Source organism: Rattus norvegicus, chromosome 12 (genome assembly GCF_036323735.1).
Source record: "Rattus norvegicus strain BN/NHsdMcwi chromosome 12, GRCr8, whole genome shotgun sequence".
Classification (NCBI taxonomy): domain Eukaryota; kingdom Metazoa; phylum Chordata; class Mammalia; order Rodentia; family Muridae; genus Rattus; species Rattus norvegicus.
In genome coordinates, this window is record NC_086030.1 from 6,723,519 (window position 1) to 6,742,799 (window position 19,281).

General features: G+C 43.9%; 1 protein-coding gene across 1 annotated transcript; it reads right to left on the minus strand.

Moving 5' to 3' along the window:
* Positions 1 to 9,371: 9,371 nt before the first annotated feature.
* On the minus strand, positions 9,372 to 18,239 carry Cd209c (CD209c molecule). Its single transcript, XM_006248792.5, has 7 exons — positions 18,170 to 18,239; positions 17,987 to 18,073; positions 16,903 to 16,992; positions 16,194 to 16,280; positions 15,189 to 15,340; positions 14,338 to 14,447; positions 9,372 to 10,920 (listed from the first exon to the last, which is right to left on the minus strand). Exons 1-7 carry the CDS (start codon positions 18,213 to 18,215, stop codon positions 10,770 to 10,772), a joined length of 723 nt encoding a protein of 240 aa, XP_006248854.1. The 5' UTR covers positions 18,216 to 18,239; the 3' UTR covers positions 9,372 to 10,769.
* Positions 18,240 to 19,281: the final 1,042 nt, after the last annotated feature.

Sequence of the window (19,281 nt, forward strand, 5' to 3'; positions counted from 1 at the left end):
GAGAAATGTAATTCTGCTAGGAAAGTGAGATGATTTCAGGTAACAATTGCTTGAAAGATAACATTGATATACTTAAAAAATATATTTTTGCATTATCTTTGCTTTGTAAATCTCCTATTGGTCTAAGTGCAGACTTGCAGTCTTCTGTCTCTGTTTAAAATGTTCAAAGTGTAACCTGGGGCCAGGACCTAAAAGAGATTTAAGGATGATGGTGTGTGTGGAATGCATGTGTCTGTGATGTGTGTGTGTGTGTGTGTGTGTGTTAGTAAGATTCTTCTTCTCTTTGAGCATTAGCCAGAGCTGGACAAGTGCTATTAAAAGGCCCTTTCCTTCATGAATTCTAAGTGTGCACAGTAATTCCTAACTGGGAAGGTCACTCAGCTGATGGGGGAGGAGTCTGGGAAAATGGCATTTCCTCTGAAGGACACTCTGCACTCTTCCAACTGCTGATCACCAGTCCAGACTCTCTCAGATAGAAAAATTCAAGAGGGAACTTGCAGGATGGGGTAGGACCAAGAACTCCAGGTCTCAACTAAGGTTCGACCCCATAGGGCAGAAGAGGGCTCTGAGTAAGCCCTAAGAGATATTTCTAGTAAAGCTAACAGGTTGGGATGGGACAGAATCCACACCAGAGAGACTTCCTAGAAAGCTGACAGGTTGTCTGTTAGGAAAACAAGGGGAGGAGGTGTGATGTAAGCTTCAAAAGGAAACATGAGTGACTGGGAGGCATGCTTGCAGGGAACTCTGTGTGTTGTGGAGACTCCTCTGGGCAGCATGATGCGCATGAATTTGCTTTGAGAAAACCTGTTCAGCTGGATTGAGCCAGATAAACTAGAGTCCTTTTCACCATGAAGCCTGTGACCCAGGGCCGAGCTCTCTCCGCTCACCCGCTGACAAAAAAAAAAAAAAAAAAAGGTCCAATTAAAACCCGAGAACCCTTCCTTAAGGAGGAAGGAGTCCTATTCAGTATCTTGTATCTCTAGAAGGAAAAGGATTCATCTACATAGCAATGGGAAAGCTGGAGACCAAGAGCAGGGTTGTAAAGCCCAGTTCACAGGAACCCCAGGAGACTGCCAGAAATTGCCACACAGATGTAAGCACAAAGTCTTTATTGTGTTTTGTGTATTGTCCAGACCTAGATAGACGCCTCCCCACTCTGCAGGTTAGGAATGTGACCCTGGAGTCTAGGGGTTCAGGGTATATATGGGAGGATGCAAACTGGGTAAAACCCCTAATGAAAAAGTTATTGCCCAACACCGCATCCTTTTTAGGAAAAAACTCTCACGATGAACGGCAAATTCATTGTTATTGTGTCTTATGGTATTTTAAAATTCTAAATTGCTTGATCAAGGAGATTTATATGTAAAGATTAAGATGGCCGAATGTTTTCAAGCTAAAAAATGGTTTTTCATCTTGAAATAACCCTTGTAAGAAAGATACAAACAACATGCTGATCAACACAGAATGACAATTCATTTTGATGTATAGCCTTTTCTGTTATTTACTCTGTGCAAGCATTAATTGCTTTGGCTAATGCATCTGGACCATGATCAAGGTTATGGAAACCCTGAATGCGTTGCCAACGTAGGCATGGCTGCTGCAGGTAGCATGCTGGAAAGTATCTAGGCAGACACAGAATGAGATTGGGATAAGGCAGCACCTTATGTGAGGGCCAAAGTTATGTTTTAAGTTTTAATTACTGTGCCTAACAGATCTGTAATACAAAATACCTCAAACCCGTTAGCTCCTTGCCCAAGGGCAGATACGTCCTGAGATGCTGGACGCTGCTGTTCACATAAGATAACAAGCCATGTATTTCTACAAGTTTTGTTGACCGAACTGCACCAGATGCCTTTGGAGACGTGCAGGTGGGAATTGTGTAGGGAGGAAGTACATTAGGATACATGCTTGCCCTTGGTTGGATAAGGCGGGGAATATATATCCTTGTGGGTTTGCCTTTATAAAGCACCTGGCCAGTGTAGCTAGCTTGTGGTCGTTCTCTGGCAATCCCAGGTCTGTGTCTAGCCAGGTCCATCTTCCTGATCAGAATTTAATAAAGTTTGCTTTAAATTTGGCTCAAAGTTTGTGGTGGTGGGTTTTCTTGCCTGGTGGGATTAACACTTAGTCATTTCTATCTAAAACTGTAATTTCACATGTTCATTTCTCTGAAGAGTCCCGTTTGATCATTCGCGTTTATGAAGAATGCCCTCCCACTCAGCGTTGTTGATGTCACTAAAGATCTTGCTGAGATGTGAACTTCTCTCTCAGGTCCATGGGGCCACAAGAAAGTTAACAAAAGATACAAGAGTGAGGTGATAACATAAAGCAGAGTGTCTGGTTTACCTAGTCAAAGTGTTAGGCTATTGTAGAGAGGATACACTTGATAAATAAAGACGGGGACAAAAGCATAAAAGACTGAAGCCATGACAGAGAAAGTCTGAGTATGCCACATGCAAAGATAATATACTTACTGCTAAAATTAAAAAAAAAAATGTTCCTTTGGAGATAGACTACTTATCGTCACATGTTGAATTGTTTGTGTCTTTGCCAACTTTGCTAAGCTCTAGCTATTTGGAGAAACTGAGTCATGTAAGAACTGTGATAAAATTAATTATAAACATTTCCTTCTCATAGATGGCTCTGTTTGAGAAGCCATCTTACTCTTCTGTCCTTTAATTGTATCCTCTGTGCTAAAATGAGCCATAAACAGATCTGTTAAATTCATTTAGACTTTGCTGAAGTGTACTATAAAGAGACCAGGAGACTGAGGTGCCCAGATTCCCCATGAACTATGTGTGTGGTTTATTTCAGTACTAAAAAAACCCTTCAATTAAAAATTATAGGTTTTAAGACTCAACATTTTTGTAATTTAATTTTTTTTTTACTTATCCACTTTATATCCTGCTCACTGCCCCACTCCAAGCCACCCCCACAATTCTCCTCTCCACATCCCTTTCTCCTCTTAGTGGGTGCAGGCTCCCCTGGCTATCCCCCCCCCACCCCCCCATGACACTTCCAGCTTCTGTAAGGCTGGGCACTTCCTCTCCCGCTGAGGCCAGACAAGGCAGCCCAGATAGAAGAACACATATCCCATGTACAGGCAACAGTTCAAAATCTTAAGAGGTTTATAAATTCTTGTGAGAGTTGCTAGTATATTGTAAACTGTTGGGATAGAGGTAATTAAGCCATAAAGTAAGTGGCCAGCAGTCACTTCTGTCCTTGATGTCCTAAAGTGCAAGCGGTACTTATTTACTAGGACAAGACTGGAGGCAGAGATCAAGTTGTATCACCCGTTATGTAGTCATTCTGGATATGTTGTTAGTGTTAGGCCCGAAGCAGGTTACTCAAAACAAGTACACATGTAAAATTAGTTTGTTTGATATAAAGTAATATTTAAAGTCAGGTATATGAAAAATTAGTTCTAGAGAATTCAATATTCAAGTAAAATGGGCTATGTTTACAATACATCTCCGTGGCAGGCATCTCCAGGCTCAAGCAGCACCTTTCCCTTGGGTGGGATGCGTGAGAGTAAATTTGCATACAGGATAAGGCTGCACTGGGACATAAGACTGGCCAGAACCTGCTGTGTGTACCTGATCAGGACAACCTGTGAGTAGGGAAGATGTCACTCCTCGTGCCTCACATGGTAGGAGGGTACATTCTCTAACCCAGTACACATCCTTTTTTTTTTTTTTTTTTTTTTTAGATCCAGTTGATAAGATATAATTGCCCACTTAAACATACAAAGCCCGGTACCATCCATCCCTTAAGAACATTGATAACAACCTGTAAATACTCAGAGCGAGATCTTTACGTCAGCCTCCATTGTCCTGCCTCGGCTTCTCAGCCTCTCCTCCTCCTCTCTTCCTTTCTCTTTGTTCCAGTCTCCTCCTCTTCCTTCAAACTTTTCTCCCGCCCATCCTTCCTTCTCACCCAGTGACAGGCCTCCTTCTATCTTGTACCTGCCTCCCTTGTGACATCATCCCACATTTCACCCTTTTGTTCTAATTAAAAAAAACTTTTCTCTCAAATATAAGCTGAGCATAACATTTTGTAATTAAAAAATATAAAATATATCTAACACCCAGTCCAACACTATATCAGTTAAACAGAACATTTAGTTATCCATCCCAGCTTAAGAAAGGCTTAAAATCTGTATTATATCTTGGCTAGCTTGTATACTATCTGATAAATATCTAATAAAATATGTATTTCCAGAGTTAAACAGCCTGATAGGCAATGAAACTATAATCAGTTTTCAACCCCATCAGAAATCTGAGAGTGACCAAATCTCTATACACATAGGAAGCCTAACACAGCTTTCAGAACTGAGAGGTTGTAGAGACAAATCTCCGCTAGCACAGTCCCCTGTTAGCAACATGTGAGCTCAAATCCTCAGCCTTCTGGCCCCAAATCAACTGACAGACTCTTGAAATGCAGATTTTGAAGGGCAGATCACCCTGTCTTGGCAGGGTTTATCAGTCAATTATTCTGCATAATTTGTCATTTTCTGGACAGTATTAGTCTGCAGATGAAACAGGCAGTTTTGTCCAGTGGCTGCCTAGCCACAAAGTATTGCCTTATCTGGAGGTAGAGATGTTCGCATTCTTCATTAAATCTGCCAAAGGGGAACTGTTAGGAGCAGATGTGTCTCAACAAAAGATAAATAACTTTAAATCTCAAATTTTGTGGATTTCTGACATTTTTAAAAACCATCTATCTATATAAGACAATCTGGACTGTTGTCTTTATATCTTGTCTTGAAAGTACTCTCACAAAGTCAGAGCTGTGAATTTGCTAGTTGGCCCTTAACTCACAGGTGTAATCAACTCAGAAGTTTGTAATGACAATAGAAGGACTGGCTCTAAACCTTGTACTTTTAACCTCTTTTAACAAATAAATTCTATATCAAAGCAAAGATAAGATTTTATCATAGTTACCAAATGAGATTATGACTGTACAACTCAATCTAGCTAATTCCTCCCTGGTAAATTACAACCAATTTTAAATTCCTCATAAAAACAACTTTAGAATAACTGCTTCCAATCCCCCAAAAGTCCAGGGAGTTGGGGCGACGACTCCTCCATAACTTCTTCAAGCTGTACATTGATGTTGAGAAATCCTTGGGGGTAAAGGGGTAGGAAGAATGAAGCAAATGCTGTGCCAATCAATGTGTCCTGACTGGACCCAGCTGAAAGTCCTTGAGACCAGGAATCCAAGTAGGCACACTCTGTAAAATACAACTCTCAAGACAAAAGTTTAAAATCGAGATATCTTGTTTGATTCTCCTGAATCAATTTTTTCAGGCGGTCTACCTCTATCAAATCTGATCAGTATGACTCTGTGAGGTTTCCAGTGCCTAATCACACTTTTTAAAAACACAAAGACAAAATCTTTCTCCCAAAATACTATGTTCCTTAGTCTGTAACCAGAAAAGCTTATATCTTGCACTCTCTTCCAGAGTAATAATATAACCATAAAACTCAAAGTCACACCCATTGTGAAGATTAAAATTTTTTTTAAAAAGGAAGAAACCTAAACTATGAGCCTGATAGGCTTTTGTACTCTATGATATCAGGAAATGAATCCAAAATTCCTGTGGAGCCCACATTAAGAGAATTCGAGCTTCCTGTTATGGTAAATATCAAAAGTAACCACAAACCCTGCTAGCCGGCATCAATGAGCCATATGGTCTTTAGTGGGGTAATTCACAAAACAAACCAATTTCTATCAATTCCAATATCAATAAGCAACATATCAAACCAGAACTTTAGCCCAAAATATCTCAATCTGTCAAGCTCTCTACCTGGAGCCACAGACTTTTCTTTAACCTTAATAACTTCTATAATGTATGTCTGCATTCATTCTCCCGGTGTTACAGACATTCAGCACAACTCTCTACTTGGAGGTAGTGACTAATTTTCCCCTATCTAAGTTCTGAACCGTGGATGAAAATTCCCACCTGATTCAGGTAATCTCTTTACTGTCTTCTTTCTAAAAACAAACTTAATCATCTTTTAATACCTGTAATTAAGAAGTAGCTTGTCTAACTAGGATTTCAACCCAAAATTCCTGTGGAGCCCATGTTAAAAAAGAATATGAGTATCCTGAAAGATTTTCTAAACAACTTTCTTTAAAAAGCAGCTTTTAATCTCTAACTCTCTGAGCTGCCTGCTCTGGGGACCTACAGCCTGCCAGCCCAGTCTGCTTCCCCATTTCTTTGTTTGAATTCCCGCCCTTGAGATATCACATGACTTAACATGGCGCTGGCCTCCTCTTAGAAAATAAGAACTTGCTTTCAACTCTTAGGATTACTAGTGGATTCTTGCCCATCACATTGGTTCGCCATCTGTTGTAAAAATATAAAAATAAAATAAGTACGGTTGTCTTTTACCCTGCTAGGTCCTGCACTGCAGTGCTCCAAGATATCTGCTAGATATCTTGGTGGAAACACATCCCAACTCTGCTGTGGCGGCCCAGTGTCTCCTCCAGCCACCGCACACTTTCCTACACTCAAACCCTCACATAAAAGAACACACAACACAATAATCTTAGATCCAATTGATAAGATATAATTGCCCACTTAAACATACAAAGCCCGTACCAACCATCCCTTAAGAACAACGATAACAACCTGTAAATACACAGAGCGAGATCTTCATGTCAGCCTCCATTGTCCTGCCACCCTTCTCCCCCAGTACACACCTTAAATGTCTTAAGCAGTGGAGACAATTAGCAGTTATGTTGCTCTCAGTGTCTCCCAAACAGACACATGAAGATACTGTGAACAGGGAGATCTTTCACCCAAGTCTGCCACACAACTACTACGGGACCTGCGTACTAGTTCAATATGGCTATACCTTCCCTGGCTTTCCATTCTCCTCTTAACAAAACCAGTCCCAGCCTGAGACTGATACCCGATTCTACAGGAAGTCCTCAGGAGAGTTCTAGATAATATAAGTCAAAGCCTCAGGGCCAGTCAGCGCACCAGAATGAACTATGGGCCCTCATTTCAATGCCAAGTTGTAGGTGCCATCCTGTGGACCCACCGTGGCTGGATAGAGAAAGCCATGCTGCCTGAGCAGGAGATCTGGACTGTGGAAGTTCACCCAGATCGGTCCTTTCAGAGACAGGAAGTTTGGTTCTTCACCTCTGATCAGGTTGTAAATCTGGATACCAGCAGGTCTATGTAATGCAGAAAGTTGAAGAATTCAGCAGGGGACATTTGAAGGCGGGGATGATGGTGGCCCTTCCTTCTTTTGGACTCATGATAATTTTGTCCATTATGATTTTTATAGGGCTAGCCATGATGGCTCCTCAGGATTGAACTCTGACAAAGAACTTTACTAGTTCTGATATATTTTGTGGAAATACATAGGTTTACAAAAAATATTATCTGATTTCTTTAACAAGGTATACCTACCTATGAGTCCAAATAACAAGTGGTCTTTGTGTGTGTGTGTGTGTGTGTGTGTGTGTGTGTGTGTGTGTGTATGTATGTGTGTATGAAATTGAATAGAGCCTTCCAACCCTGTAAAAGGGCCAACTCTACCAATTGACGAGAAAGAAAGGGTGTTATGTGCCTACTTGAAAGAAGGGTGCTGTTACTATGCTAACAAGCCAGAAATGGTTCGAAACATGGTAGAACCACTAAGGGAAATTGTAGCCAACAGAAGGGAAGCCCTAGAACTCTGTGTATCTTGGAATGACTGATGGATTTTAAAACTTGTCTAATGTCTCTAAGGGAGCCCTTCTTTCTGGTTGGACTAGACCCGTGACGCGGGCCATGCCTTCTGAGCTGCTTACAGATTTATCAGCTCCTGGATAGAAGCTACAGAGTGGTCTGGCCTCAGAGCCAGTTTGGTGATAAAACAGGAGGGCACTGAGTGTTCAGTTAGTTCCCTATGGCACATGATTTTCAGTTGAGGTTTTGTGAAAGATGTTTCATGCCTTTAACAGGTGGGGATGATGTAGAAGAAACTCCAAGTGATGGGTGCATTTACCAGTGGTGATTTAATGCATGGGAGACATTAAATCACACAATACGGAATTTAGCTAGGCTTGAGTGGAATTGAGCTAGGCTTGAGTGGACTTGTTCCTGTGAACCATCATGGTTGCCTTTCCAGGGGTGACTAAAAGTCACAGAACTGTATTCCAAGCCTACTGCATTCTCTATTCTCACTACTACAGCTACTCTATCATTGCTGCCGTTGTTGTTAGTGTATCAGGGGAACCCACCATGCAGCCATCTTGCTGCACCCACTACCCCAGACTGCCATTCTTATTCTGCTCTTGTTCAGAGTCCAGGCACCTGAGTGACCAGGGAGGCAAACCTTGGTGCACTGACTGAGGTGAGAGGTTACGTTTCCCCACATACATATACGCTGAGCAAACAACCAGTCTTTAACTTGTTCTTTGGTAATTTCTTACACATATACATTGTATTTAGATCATATTCATATTTCTATCCCACCTGCAAACCCTTCCCAGACTCTCATTTTCCTCTCCATTCTATCTCCTCCTGCCCTTTTTGTCACCCACTGAGAGTTGAAGTTGACTGGATGACTGGGGTGGGACTGAAGACAGGAGGATTGTTGGGTATTTCTGGTTGCCAGCTAAGCTGAAAAGAGCTATTCTACATTCAGTCAGGGGAGACTTTGGTTCAAAGGAATAACACAGGCAGTGGTAGAGGAGGACACTCCAGTTTTTCTTCTGGTCTCACACTCATGTGTATAAGCATGTGCACCTGCTCATCACCCCTCACATGCACACACAGAAACCATCGTGAGCCTCATTTATATTTCAAAAATGTTACCAGAATTCTCCTTGAAATCGGGAAGAGGAGTAGAGTGAAACTCACAGATGGGAGAAACCGCTTACACATCATGAATTCTCTAAAGACCCATATCTGCAGGCTAGGACATTGCTTAGCTGGTCAAGTGTTTGCCATGTGAGCATGAGAACTCGTGAAAAGCTGGGCATGCTAGTGCACACTTAGAATACAGGACCTAGGAAGGCAGAGACAGAAGGGTCCTTGGGGAAGTCTGGACAGCCGGTCTAGTTTTTAAAACAAGATCCAGGTTCAGAAAGGATGCTGGATCTTCATTAAGTTTCCTGTTGCTGTGCTAAACTACTCAAACCAAAACACTTGAGGGAGACAGAGTCTATTTAGCTTATGATTTCGTGTTATAGCCCATTATTGTAGGAACTTGAAACATAGACCAGAACAGCGAGCATATCTATGCCTCTCCGCTCACATACAGATCAGAATCCTCTTACATAAAAAAACACCCCCGTGGATGTGCTCCACAGTTGACTGGAGACCCTGTTAGCTGACAACCAAACATAACCATCACACACACAATGGAAGATTTTCCCATTAATTAATTTATTTATTCACTTTACATCCTGATGGTGACCCCTCTCCTCCCAACATCCCCTTCACATATTCCTTCCCCTCTGCCCACTTTCCTTCTCCTCTGAGAAGGGGGAGACCCTCCTGGGTACCAACCCTCCCTAGCACACCAAGTCAGTGCGGACTGGACATATCCTTTCCCTCTGTGGCCAGATATGATAGCCCAGTTAGGAGAACAGGATCTACAAGCAGGCAACAGAGTCAGGGACTCTCACCCCCAATGCCATGTCCCAGTTGTTAGGGGATCCTCATGAAGACCAAACTGCATATCTGCTACATATGTGTGTGAGCAGGGGAGGAGGGGCTAGGTCCAGCCCACAATGGAATAATATTTAGGGGTGAATAAGAAAATGTATGCTAGACTCCACACTGTGGGTCTTAGGGATATCACGCAAAGCAAAACAAGCTAGCTGTGGAAAGAAAGGTGTTGCAGAATTTTGTTTGCAGGAGGACCCTCAAGCCGTCAGTTTTACAGAGACTTGAAAGGGAATAGAGATTTCCAGGGATTTGTATGACCCCTTGCTTAATGGGTACAGCCTTAATTTTGTTCTGGTGGGGATATAGACGCATATATAGGGCAGGGACCCCCGATGTAACTGTTTCCAGAATGTCCTTGCTGGGGGCCAGGAATGACAAAAGGGAATTCTGTGTCCTGGCTCCTTCCTGTTCTTCACCTCTGTCTAGAAGCTGTGAAGACATAACTAGACAAGGAGGTGCCTAATGCCTTGTGGGTGGGCCATCTGGATTGACCAGCTCACCCTTTCCTTATGCCCCACTCCAGCCATATGTCCTTTAAAGGGCCTCCTACCTAGCAGTTCAACAGTACCCTATTTCTAGGGATCCCTCCTGCTACACAGCAGCCCCATCATCACTGTCTCTTAAGCGCCAGTGTGTGACTCAACCCCCATATTATAAAAGGCTAGTAACTCCTCCAAGTTACTGAGGAGGCAGAGACAGGAGGATTCCTGTGGTGTGCTGGCCAGCCCTTCCTAGCAAAATTGGCCAGTATCAACAGGGTAAAAATGCAAAATACGAGATAGAGATAGACACCAAGGAAGACACCTGAGCTTGGCTTTTTAAAACACAAACACACAGACACACACACACACACACACACACACACACAGACACACAGATACACAGGCACACACACATACACACACACACACACACACACACACACACAGAGAGAGAGAGAGAGAGAGAGAGAGAGAGAGAGAGAGAAGACAAATGAGGAAACAGCTGTAGCTAAGAACTTCATGTTCACAGAGGAAGGAACTGGCATAGATTGCAAGTTAAGTTCAGTCACCCTGCAGGGTCATCTTGGCAACAGGTGCTGCAGACAGATGACATATCATTTCCCAGTGCAGGACAGAGCAGACTTCTTGCAGATCCAGTATTTCTTATTTGTACATGGGGCATCATTCCAGCCATCGCCTCTGAACTCCGCACAGTCTTCTTCCCATTCGTTGTTGGGCTCTCCTTTGTTCCAATATTTCGTGAAACTGCAAAACCAATTGTAGTTTGAATGGCAAAGGCACCCCTAGGCTCATGTATTTGAATGCTTGGTCCCAGTAGGTGCAACAGTTTGGGAAGGTTTAAAAAGTGTGGAATTAGTGCAGGAGGTATGCTATAGGGTGGGGGTAGGGTGGGGGTAGAGTGGGGGGTGGGCTTGGTGGTTTTAAAAGGCCACAGCATTCCTAGCTAGCTCTCTGTTTTGTGCTTGCAGATTAAGATGTGCGCTCTTAGCTGCTCCTCCAGCACTACTCCTGCTTTCCTGCTGCCATGCTCCCTGCCATGATGGCCATGAACTCTAACCCCTGGAACCATAAGTACCAATTAAATGCAGTTGACCACACTGACTGTCCACTGAGCATCAGATCCACGGTTTCTGAGATTACAAGCACAAGCCAAAATACTTGGCTTTCTTCTGTGGGTTCAGGGGATGGAATCAGGTCCTTGTGCTTGTCCCAGTGAGGGTTAGTTTTCGCTGTCAACTTAACACAACTTAGAGTTACCTGGAAAGACAGTCGTAGGGACTGTCTAGATTGGGTTGGCCTGTGGGTGTGTCTGTCTGTGGAAGATTTTCTCAGTTATCTTAAGAGATGTGGGAAAACCCCGCATACCATGAACAGCACCACTGCCTAGGAAAGGGGCCATGAATTGGTCAAGAGCGGAGAAATTCAACAAGTGAGTGAACACAGAGGCATCCATTTCTCTCTGTTCTTGACTGTGGATGTGATGTCACTACCTCAAGTTTCTGGTGCCCCAACTTTCCCACAATGCTGGTTTGTAACCTGAATGAAACCCATTTCCCCAAGAACTTGCTTTTTTTTTTTCTGGAGTTGAGGACGAACCCAGGACCTTGCGCTTGCTAGGCAAGTGCTCTACCACTGAGCTAAATCCCCAACCCCCAAGAACTTGCTTTTAATCAGGGTATTTTAAAATAGCAACAGAAATAAATAGAACACAAACACGACAAGCAATTTACCAACTCAGCCATTACCCGCCCCCTCGACCATGCTTCTGTCATTGAAGTGGCATGCTTTTGCACCTACTCTGCATGTATGACAGCAGATGTAACCTACTCTGGGGTCAATGAGATATCCAAGTCCTTTGACCTTGGCCCATGATCCTTGTGATATTCCTGGATTGAAGGGGTCATCTCACTGAGGGTACCTTCTTCAAATATAACCAACCAACTCTGATTTCACAGACTTAACCACCTTCATTCCCAAGATTTTGTACTTTTAGCCACTGTATACCTATCCAGGGCCAAATACCACAGGGTCAGGAACAGCATCTACACCCCAGAACCCTGTAGACACTCCATACTGGCCAGTCCTAAGTCTGGAATACAGCTTTAGTCATTCATTCTGATGGGCACCAGAATAAGATTTCTTGCCTTCAACCCCCATACCAACCCTAATCCCACAGCTTTTGACAAGACCAGGCACTTCCTACTGTGATGCCTGTGGCATGATGTCTGTTCCTGCATTTGGGGTCTGTGAGTATAACAAGTAATGTTTCCCATGGCAACAAGAACTTTTACTACCGGTGATGGTTTATACTAATTGTCAACTTGATGGGATCTAGAATCACCTAGGAGACAAGTGTCTGCACATGTCTGAAGAGTTTCTAGGTTGGATTATAGTGGTAAGAAGATCCAGCCTTGATGTTGACAGCACTTTCCCATGGGCTGGGGTCTAAGTTTATAAAAGGGATAAAGTAATGATCTGGAAGGGTTGCTTGAAGGACAAAGTGCTCGATGCATAGGCATGAGGGCCTGTGTTTGGATCACCACATCCACCTAGCAGCTGTGTGTTTATAACCCCAGCATTGTAGGGTAGGGTACAGAAATAGGAGGGTCCCTGAGTTACTAGTCAGCCAGTCCATCTCAGTAGCAAACCCCAGGTTCCATGAGAGACTCTGTCTCAAACTGTAAGGTAGAATATGGTCTGCAAAGATAATAGAAGCTAGCTTCTGCACCTATTCTCACACATGTACACATACACCAACTCCACACATATATACACACACTCATCCCCACACATGTATACATGCATCCACCCTATACATGTATATGTGCACTTACCCCAAACATGTGCACATGCACCTATTCTATATATGTATACATGTACTCACCCATACACATGCACACATGCACTCATCCTATATATGTATACATGCACCTACCCCTACACATGTACACATGCACTCACCCCCACACATGTGCACATGCACCCATCCCACACATTTACCTCTCCAGGCACTCACCCCCACACATATGAACATGTACCCATTCTATATATGCTTAATGCACCTACCCCCACACATATACAATGTACCCACCTTATAAATGTATACATGAACTCACCCCCACACATGTACACATGCACCGACCCTATACATGTACACATGCACTCACCTTATACATGTATACATGCACCCACCCTATACATGTACATATGCACTCACCCCCCAAACATGTACTATGCACCCACTTCCACACATGTACACATGCACCCACCTCACACATTCACCCCCACTCATGCACTCACCCCTGCACATGTATGTACACATGCACTCACCCCCAACACATGCACATACCCCCCACATATGTGTACATGCCACATGTATACACACATAATAGAAAAAGTAGGCTGGGTCTGTTTCATTCTCCTTTTTTGTTTTTAGAGCATTCATTTCTCCTCCTCTGCTTCCTGACCATGGATGCAGAGTAACTAGTTTCCTCAAGCTCTTGCCAGTAAGTCTGTGCCATCATGGATTGTACCCTCAAACTGAGCCAAGTTAACCATTCCTTACATTGATTTTTATCAGCTACTTAGTTACAGCAACAAGAGAACACCATCACATAGATTTTCTGTTATCCTACATTTAAATGACTCCTGTAGGCTGCAAATCCCTCCTCCGTCTTTGACTTGGCATCTTATCAGCGTATGGTTATGAAGAGCTCCTTCCTCCTTGAGTAAATGTCTTTTGCGCCTAGAGAACTAGCGTTTGGAGACGCATCTAAGGAAGAACTCTAGCCAACATTTTTTAATGCCACCTTTTGTAGTCTTGTGATATGTCTTCCATAGCCTCAGTGTTTGAGCATCTGGTTCCTAGCTGACCCCATTTGAGAAGGCTGTGGAATCTTTAGGCACTGGAGGAAGCAGATCACTGGGTTGGGCCTTAATCTTTATAGCCTGGTCTACTTCTTTCTTCTGTGCTTCCTGACTGCTGTTGCCATGTGACCCACCACCTCAGCTTCTGCTGCCATGCCATCCCCATCATGAAGAACGGTGTCCCCTGGATCTGTGAACCAGGTAAATAATTTCTTCCTTAAGTTATCTTTATCACAGCAGCAGAAGTAACATGCCACCCAGTGCTGCAGGCTGCTCCCTCTCCCCTGGATCTACCTGAAGAGCAGATGTGAGCCGTCCACCCAGTGCCATATGCCTTCACGCTTCAGGTCTGACAGGACCATCCAGGCATAGCCTTTCTCTTTAGATGTCTGTTGCAGGAAGCTCTGGAGGGGCAGAGAAGCAGTCAGGTAGAGGTTGCATACCTTGTATTCCACCTATTGCTCTTTTGCCCTGACTCTTAGCAGGAAGTTCTGCTTACAGTCTAATATTCAGCTTTCCAAGGTAACACAAGGTCTCATGGCTTCCACATCCATATCCTGTTTGCTTTGAACTTCCTCTCCTGAGCCATGTTAACATTGCCTGTCTGTCTGCCTTATGAGGAGTGCTGAGCATGGCCAGATGGTTTAATTCACCATTGGGTACAAATGCTGAAGTGGACTGTACCAGCTCTTCATTTTTGATCACGTACTGGATCTCCTTTGAGCTCTGCATTGAGGCATGTCCCATTGGTAACTTGAATTTCAGGGTGGCAACATTACATGAGTGGAATTGGCAAATGCTAGATAGTGGACTTTTTAAAAAGCCCAAATAAAGGAAGTCATTTAGTGCTTTCCAGTGTGCTAACAGAAACCATTTACATTTTGTGTGTTAACCTAAGGCACCCACTCATGTTCATATGGTGTATAATGGAGATGGTAGTGGTGGTTGTGGTGGTGGTGGTGGTGGTGGTGGTGGTGGTGGTGGTGGTACTTGGGATATTTTTATTTTCTACTCTTCTTTTCTTCCCTTTTCATGTGAAGCAAGTAGCACTCATCCACAATTCAACTAGCAAACCGTGTCTCCTCAGATGCCTGTGGCCAGGTACATGTACCCAAATGGTTTAGATCCCTCTGAGGTGTACCTACCTGCTCATCGTCGCTTTTGACGACCACTAGTTGAGCACCCAGTTTTCTGCAGCTGGTGACAGAGTCCTTCCAGTTCTGTTGGAACTTGGAGAAGAAGTAACAGTTTCCTTGGAAGAATGTCCAGTCCCAGGGGCAGGGGCGGCACAGATGGTCTGTTGGGGGAGGTGGATCAAGATGGTCATGTAACTAGATGCTCATATTTCTGTGCCTGTCCAACCTTCAATCCCAGCAGTGGTTCCTGGAGGAACCACTCCTAGCATCCCAGGAGGCCATTCCTTTCTCTACTCCCTGAGAGGGTACCTCATACCACGAAAAGAAAGAAGTATAAACTTAAGAGTTCAAAAACAGGGCTGGAGAGATGGCTTAGTGGTTAAGAGCACCCGACTACTCTTCCAGAGGTCCTGAGTTCAATTCCCAGCAACCACATGGTGGCTCACAACCATCTGTGATGGGATCTGATACCCTCTTCTGGTGTATCTGAAGACAGCTACAGTGTACTTATATATAATAAATGAATAAATCTTTAAAAAAGAGAGTTCAAAAACAGATATCTGTAGTTTGTCTGAGAGTCAACCATATGCACAGTTCTCTATGAATACCAACTTCTATTGGTTCTAATTTCAACCAACCAATTAATTAATTAACTAGTTAATAATTGATTTGTGTGTGTGTGTGTGTGTGTGTGTGTGTGTGTGTGTGTGTGTGTGTGTGTAGTTATGCCCATGCCATAACACATATGTGGAGGTCAGATAATAACTTGAGAGAATAGGTTCTCTCCTTCTATCTGGGGACTCAGAGGAAGCTATCTTAGTTCTTAAGGCTGGATGGCAAGTGGTTGTAACTGCTGAACCGTTCCGCCACCCCATCATCTTTACATTTATACAAAGTTATCAAATCAAATGAGGAAAAAGTGGAGGCTCAGAACTGGGTAATAGCTGAAGTCAACCCATGTATCATGGAGATGCTCTGCTGAGTCCCTGGGGGCTCTTTCCTCTAGTCACTCACTTATTTGAGGCTTCAGCTGGGCCACATCCTGGTATACCTTCTCCTTCTTTGCCTGTTCCTGTCCCTGGGAGTAGGCAACATTAGAGACTGTGACAAGAAAAGCAATTTGTAATTATTCAACATTTTTTATGCCATGGCCTGAACTTGTCCACCGGGGGCACTAAAAAACCAACAAGTTTAATACCTCTTTTTAAAAAGTGTAGGTGGGTATGCATGCACGTGTATGTTTGTGACTGTGGACAAGCTGTCACATACTGGAGGAGTCAGGGTATAGACAGCTGTCAGTCTTCACCCCTCACTTTGTTTGAAATAGGGTTTCTTGTCCACCACTGTATATGCCAGATTAGCTGGCCTGCAAGTTTCCAGGATTCTTTTGTCTGTGCTGCCCATATCACCATAGCTACGGTTACAGAAGTATGCCTACCATGTCCTGCTTCACATATGTTCTGGGATCCAAACTCAGGTCCTTATGTTTCTTTGACAAATGATTCCATCTAGCTACCTGGTTCAATACATCTTGAAGACAAAATCTGATAATCAGAGAAGACTGAATGGCCAAGGTAAGAGGATCCAGGACCACCAGAGGTGGAAAGGGCTCTAAGAATTTTCTAAAAGTTCCTAACTTTTAGCCTACCTTTCTCATGGGCCTTGGTACCCAGCTGAAGGGTCTTACCAGGGAGCCCCCAACCCACCCACAGACCTGGCTGACCTTTGATAAGGATAGCCAGCAGGAGGATAGCACAGAGTGTGAGGCAGATCAGCTGCAGCACGAAGGGAACAAGGCCATGGCACAGATACCCTGTAGAAGAGGAGGTGGGAGTTTATCAGTGTCCCTGACCAACTATGATCCGTAGACTTCAGCATCCTTTTTTCAGATCTGCAGCTCCTACCTTCCCGGGGCCCATTTTGCTTGTATGCCAACCTTCACTTCTCTCGGACAAAAGAATCTTTTCTGACTCAACAATCCCATAGTTTTATAGTCCAGTCTTTATTTTTTATTCTTCCTAGGACCCAAGATTCCAAAACCTCAGTGTCTATGTCTCTTGAACACCAATACTTACATTCTTTTACACTATCTCTGAGGAAACATCTTAGCATGCCCTTCTTCAGGACCCCAAACTTGACCACTCTATGTTTTTAGCCTTCATCACCCCAGGACCCAGGAGTCCAGAGCTTTGTATTTCATCTTTCCATGATCCAGGAGGATGAACATCTCCAGAATATAGGTCAGTCCTTCCAGTCTCAACCACTCTAGGACTGAAGAGCTCAGCTTTTCATCCTTGAACATTTCAGGGCCCATTTTGAACCTCTGTCTCCTTACAACCTAGGAGTTCAGTCTCCTGGATGTGGCCACCCAAGGACCCAGGACTCTAAACGTTCAGCTCCCACTTGTAGAATGTCAGGAATATAAGCACATAATGTCTGCTTAGTAGAGACGAGGACTCTAACTTTAGCATCTACTTCTGTGCAACCCGGGAGTCTAGTTCTCAAGTTACATGTCCTCAGGATGCAAGATTCTGTTTTAGTTTTTACCTCCATTGGATAGTGGAGTCCCATTTTCAGCCTCTAATTCCACAGCACCCCCAGAGTTCTCTTCCCTAAGACTTTAGTGCTGTCCTCAGCCTCCACCCACAGGACCAAGGAGTCTAGGCCTTAGCCTCCATCCTCCACAGGACCCGGAGGTCTAGTCTTCATCTTCTTCTTCCCTCTCTCTTCCAGATCCAGACTCCTATTTTCCCCCTCCCCAGGACAGAGACAACGGAGGAAGCCTGTCCCTTTCCCATTCCTTTTACCTGCAGCTTTCTTGAGGATGTAGGGAGGTTGAAATCTGAAGCCTTGGAGGGAGTATCTGGTGCTGCTGGCTATCAGGTGCTCCTCATCTGAATGGGCAGAATGTGAACCAGTTCATTGGCAAACAGACTCAAGCTGGCCACTTCGACCCCCTCCAAGTCTCTAGAATCCAAGCCCCGCCTTACCCAGGGAACTCAGTTGCTGTACTCTGTCTTCCTCAGAGTCACCCATCTTTCAGTGCTGTCCCACTGTGCCAGAGATTGCTGGGGACAGTGGCATCTATTTAACATTCACCGTTGCTCCCTGCTTGGATTGATTCTGAGCCAGGAAGCAAAACAAGGAACTGTAAAATGTCAAAGGAAGATGATAGAGGGAAGTGGTAGGGCCTCTGACACACCATTTCACACAGCCAGCATTCCTGGAATGGATGGGTTCTACTGTTCCCAGGAACATGGTCTTCTCTCATCTGGTAATTTAGCTGTCTTGATCTGAAGGTGTCATCACATTCAGTCCATTTCTGCTGACTTGGGAGAGGCTGTTTGTGATGAAGAGTTCCAACTATGAATGTCACATAACGTAGAATCCCCTGGAAAGAGAGTCTCAGTGAAGGGTTGTCTACACTGGATTGTCCTGTGGGCATGTCCATCGAGGACTGTCTCAAGTTAACCAACGTGGGAAGACCCAGCTCATTATGAGACACACAATTCCATAGACAGGTGGTCTTGCACATCTAAGTGTGGAAAATAGGGCTGAGTGCAAGCAAGCATGAATTCATTTCTTTCTGCTCTTGACTGTCTCGAGCTCTTGTTGCCACAGCTCCTCACAATGATTGACTGATACCCGGAACTGTGAGCAGTGTCTATGAAACCAGGTTAGGGTCGAATCATACCTGCTCTTATGTTTAATGTAAAGCATTATCAGGCACGTTTAAAAATGGTTCACTTACTCATCCATTTAATGACACCAACTGTCATAGATGTCATTACCATCATTTGATAATTAGGTCTCTTTGAAGCACAGGGCAGCCATGTAGCTGGCCCGAGGCTATGCAGTTGTTAGTTGGTGGGTATCAAGATGGACCCTCCCTACGCAGTGTCTTCTACAGGTCAACCTGTGGTCCAAAAAGTCACAGAAACTCAAGAGGGAAACAGAATGATTCTTAGTAGCTTGGTGCAAATTGACCCAACCTGGAAAAGCTCAAGTGGCCAGCACTAGACGAATAAACAAGAGAAGTTTTTTTGTCAGAGGAATGACTCTGACACAACAAAAAGAAAGTTGCTTTTTGGGGTATAAGGGG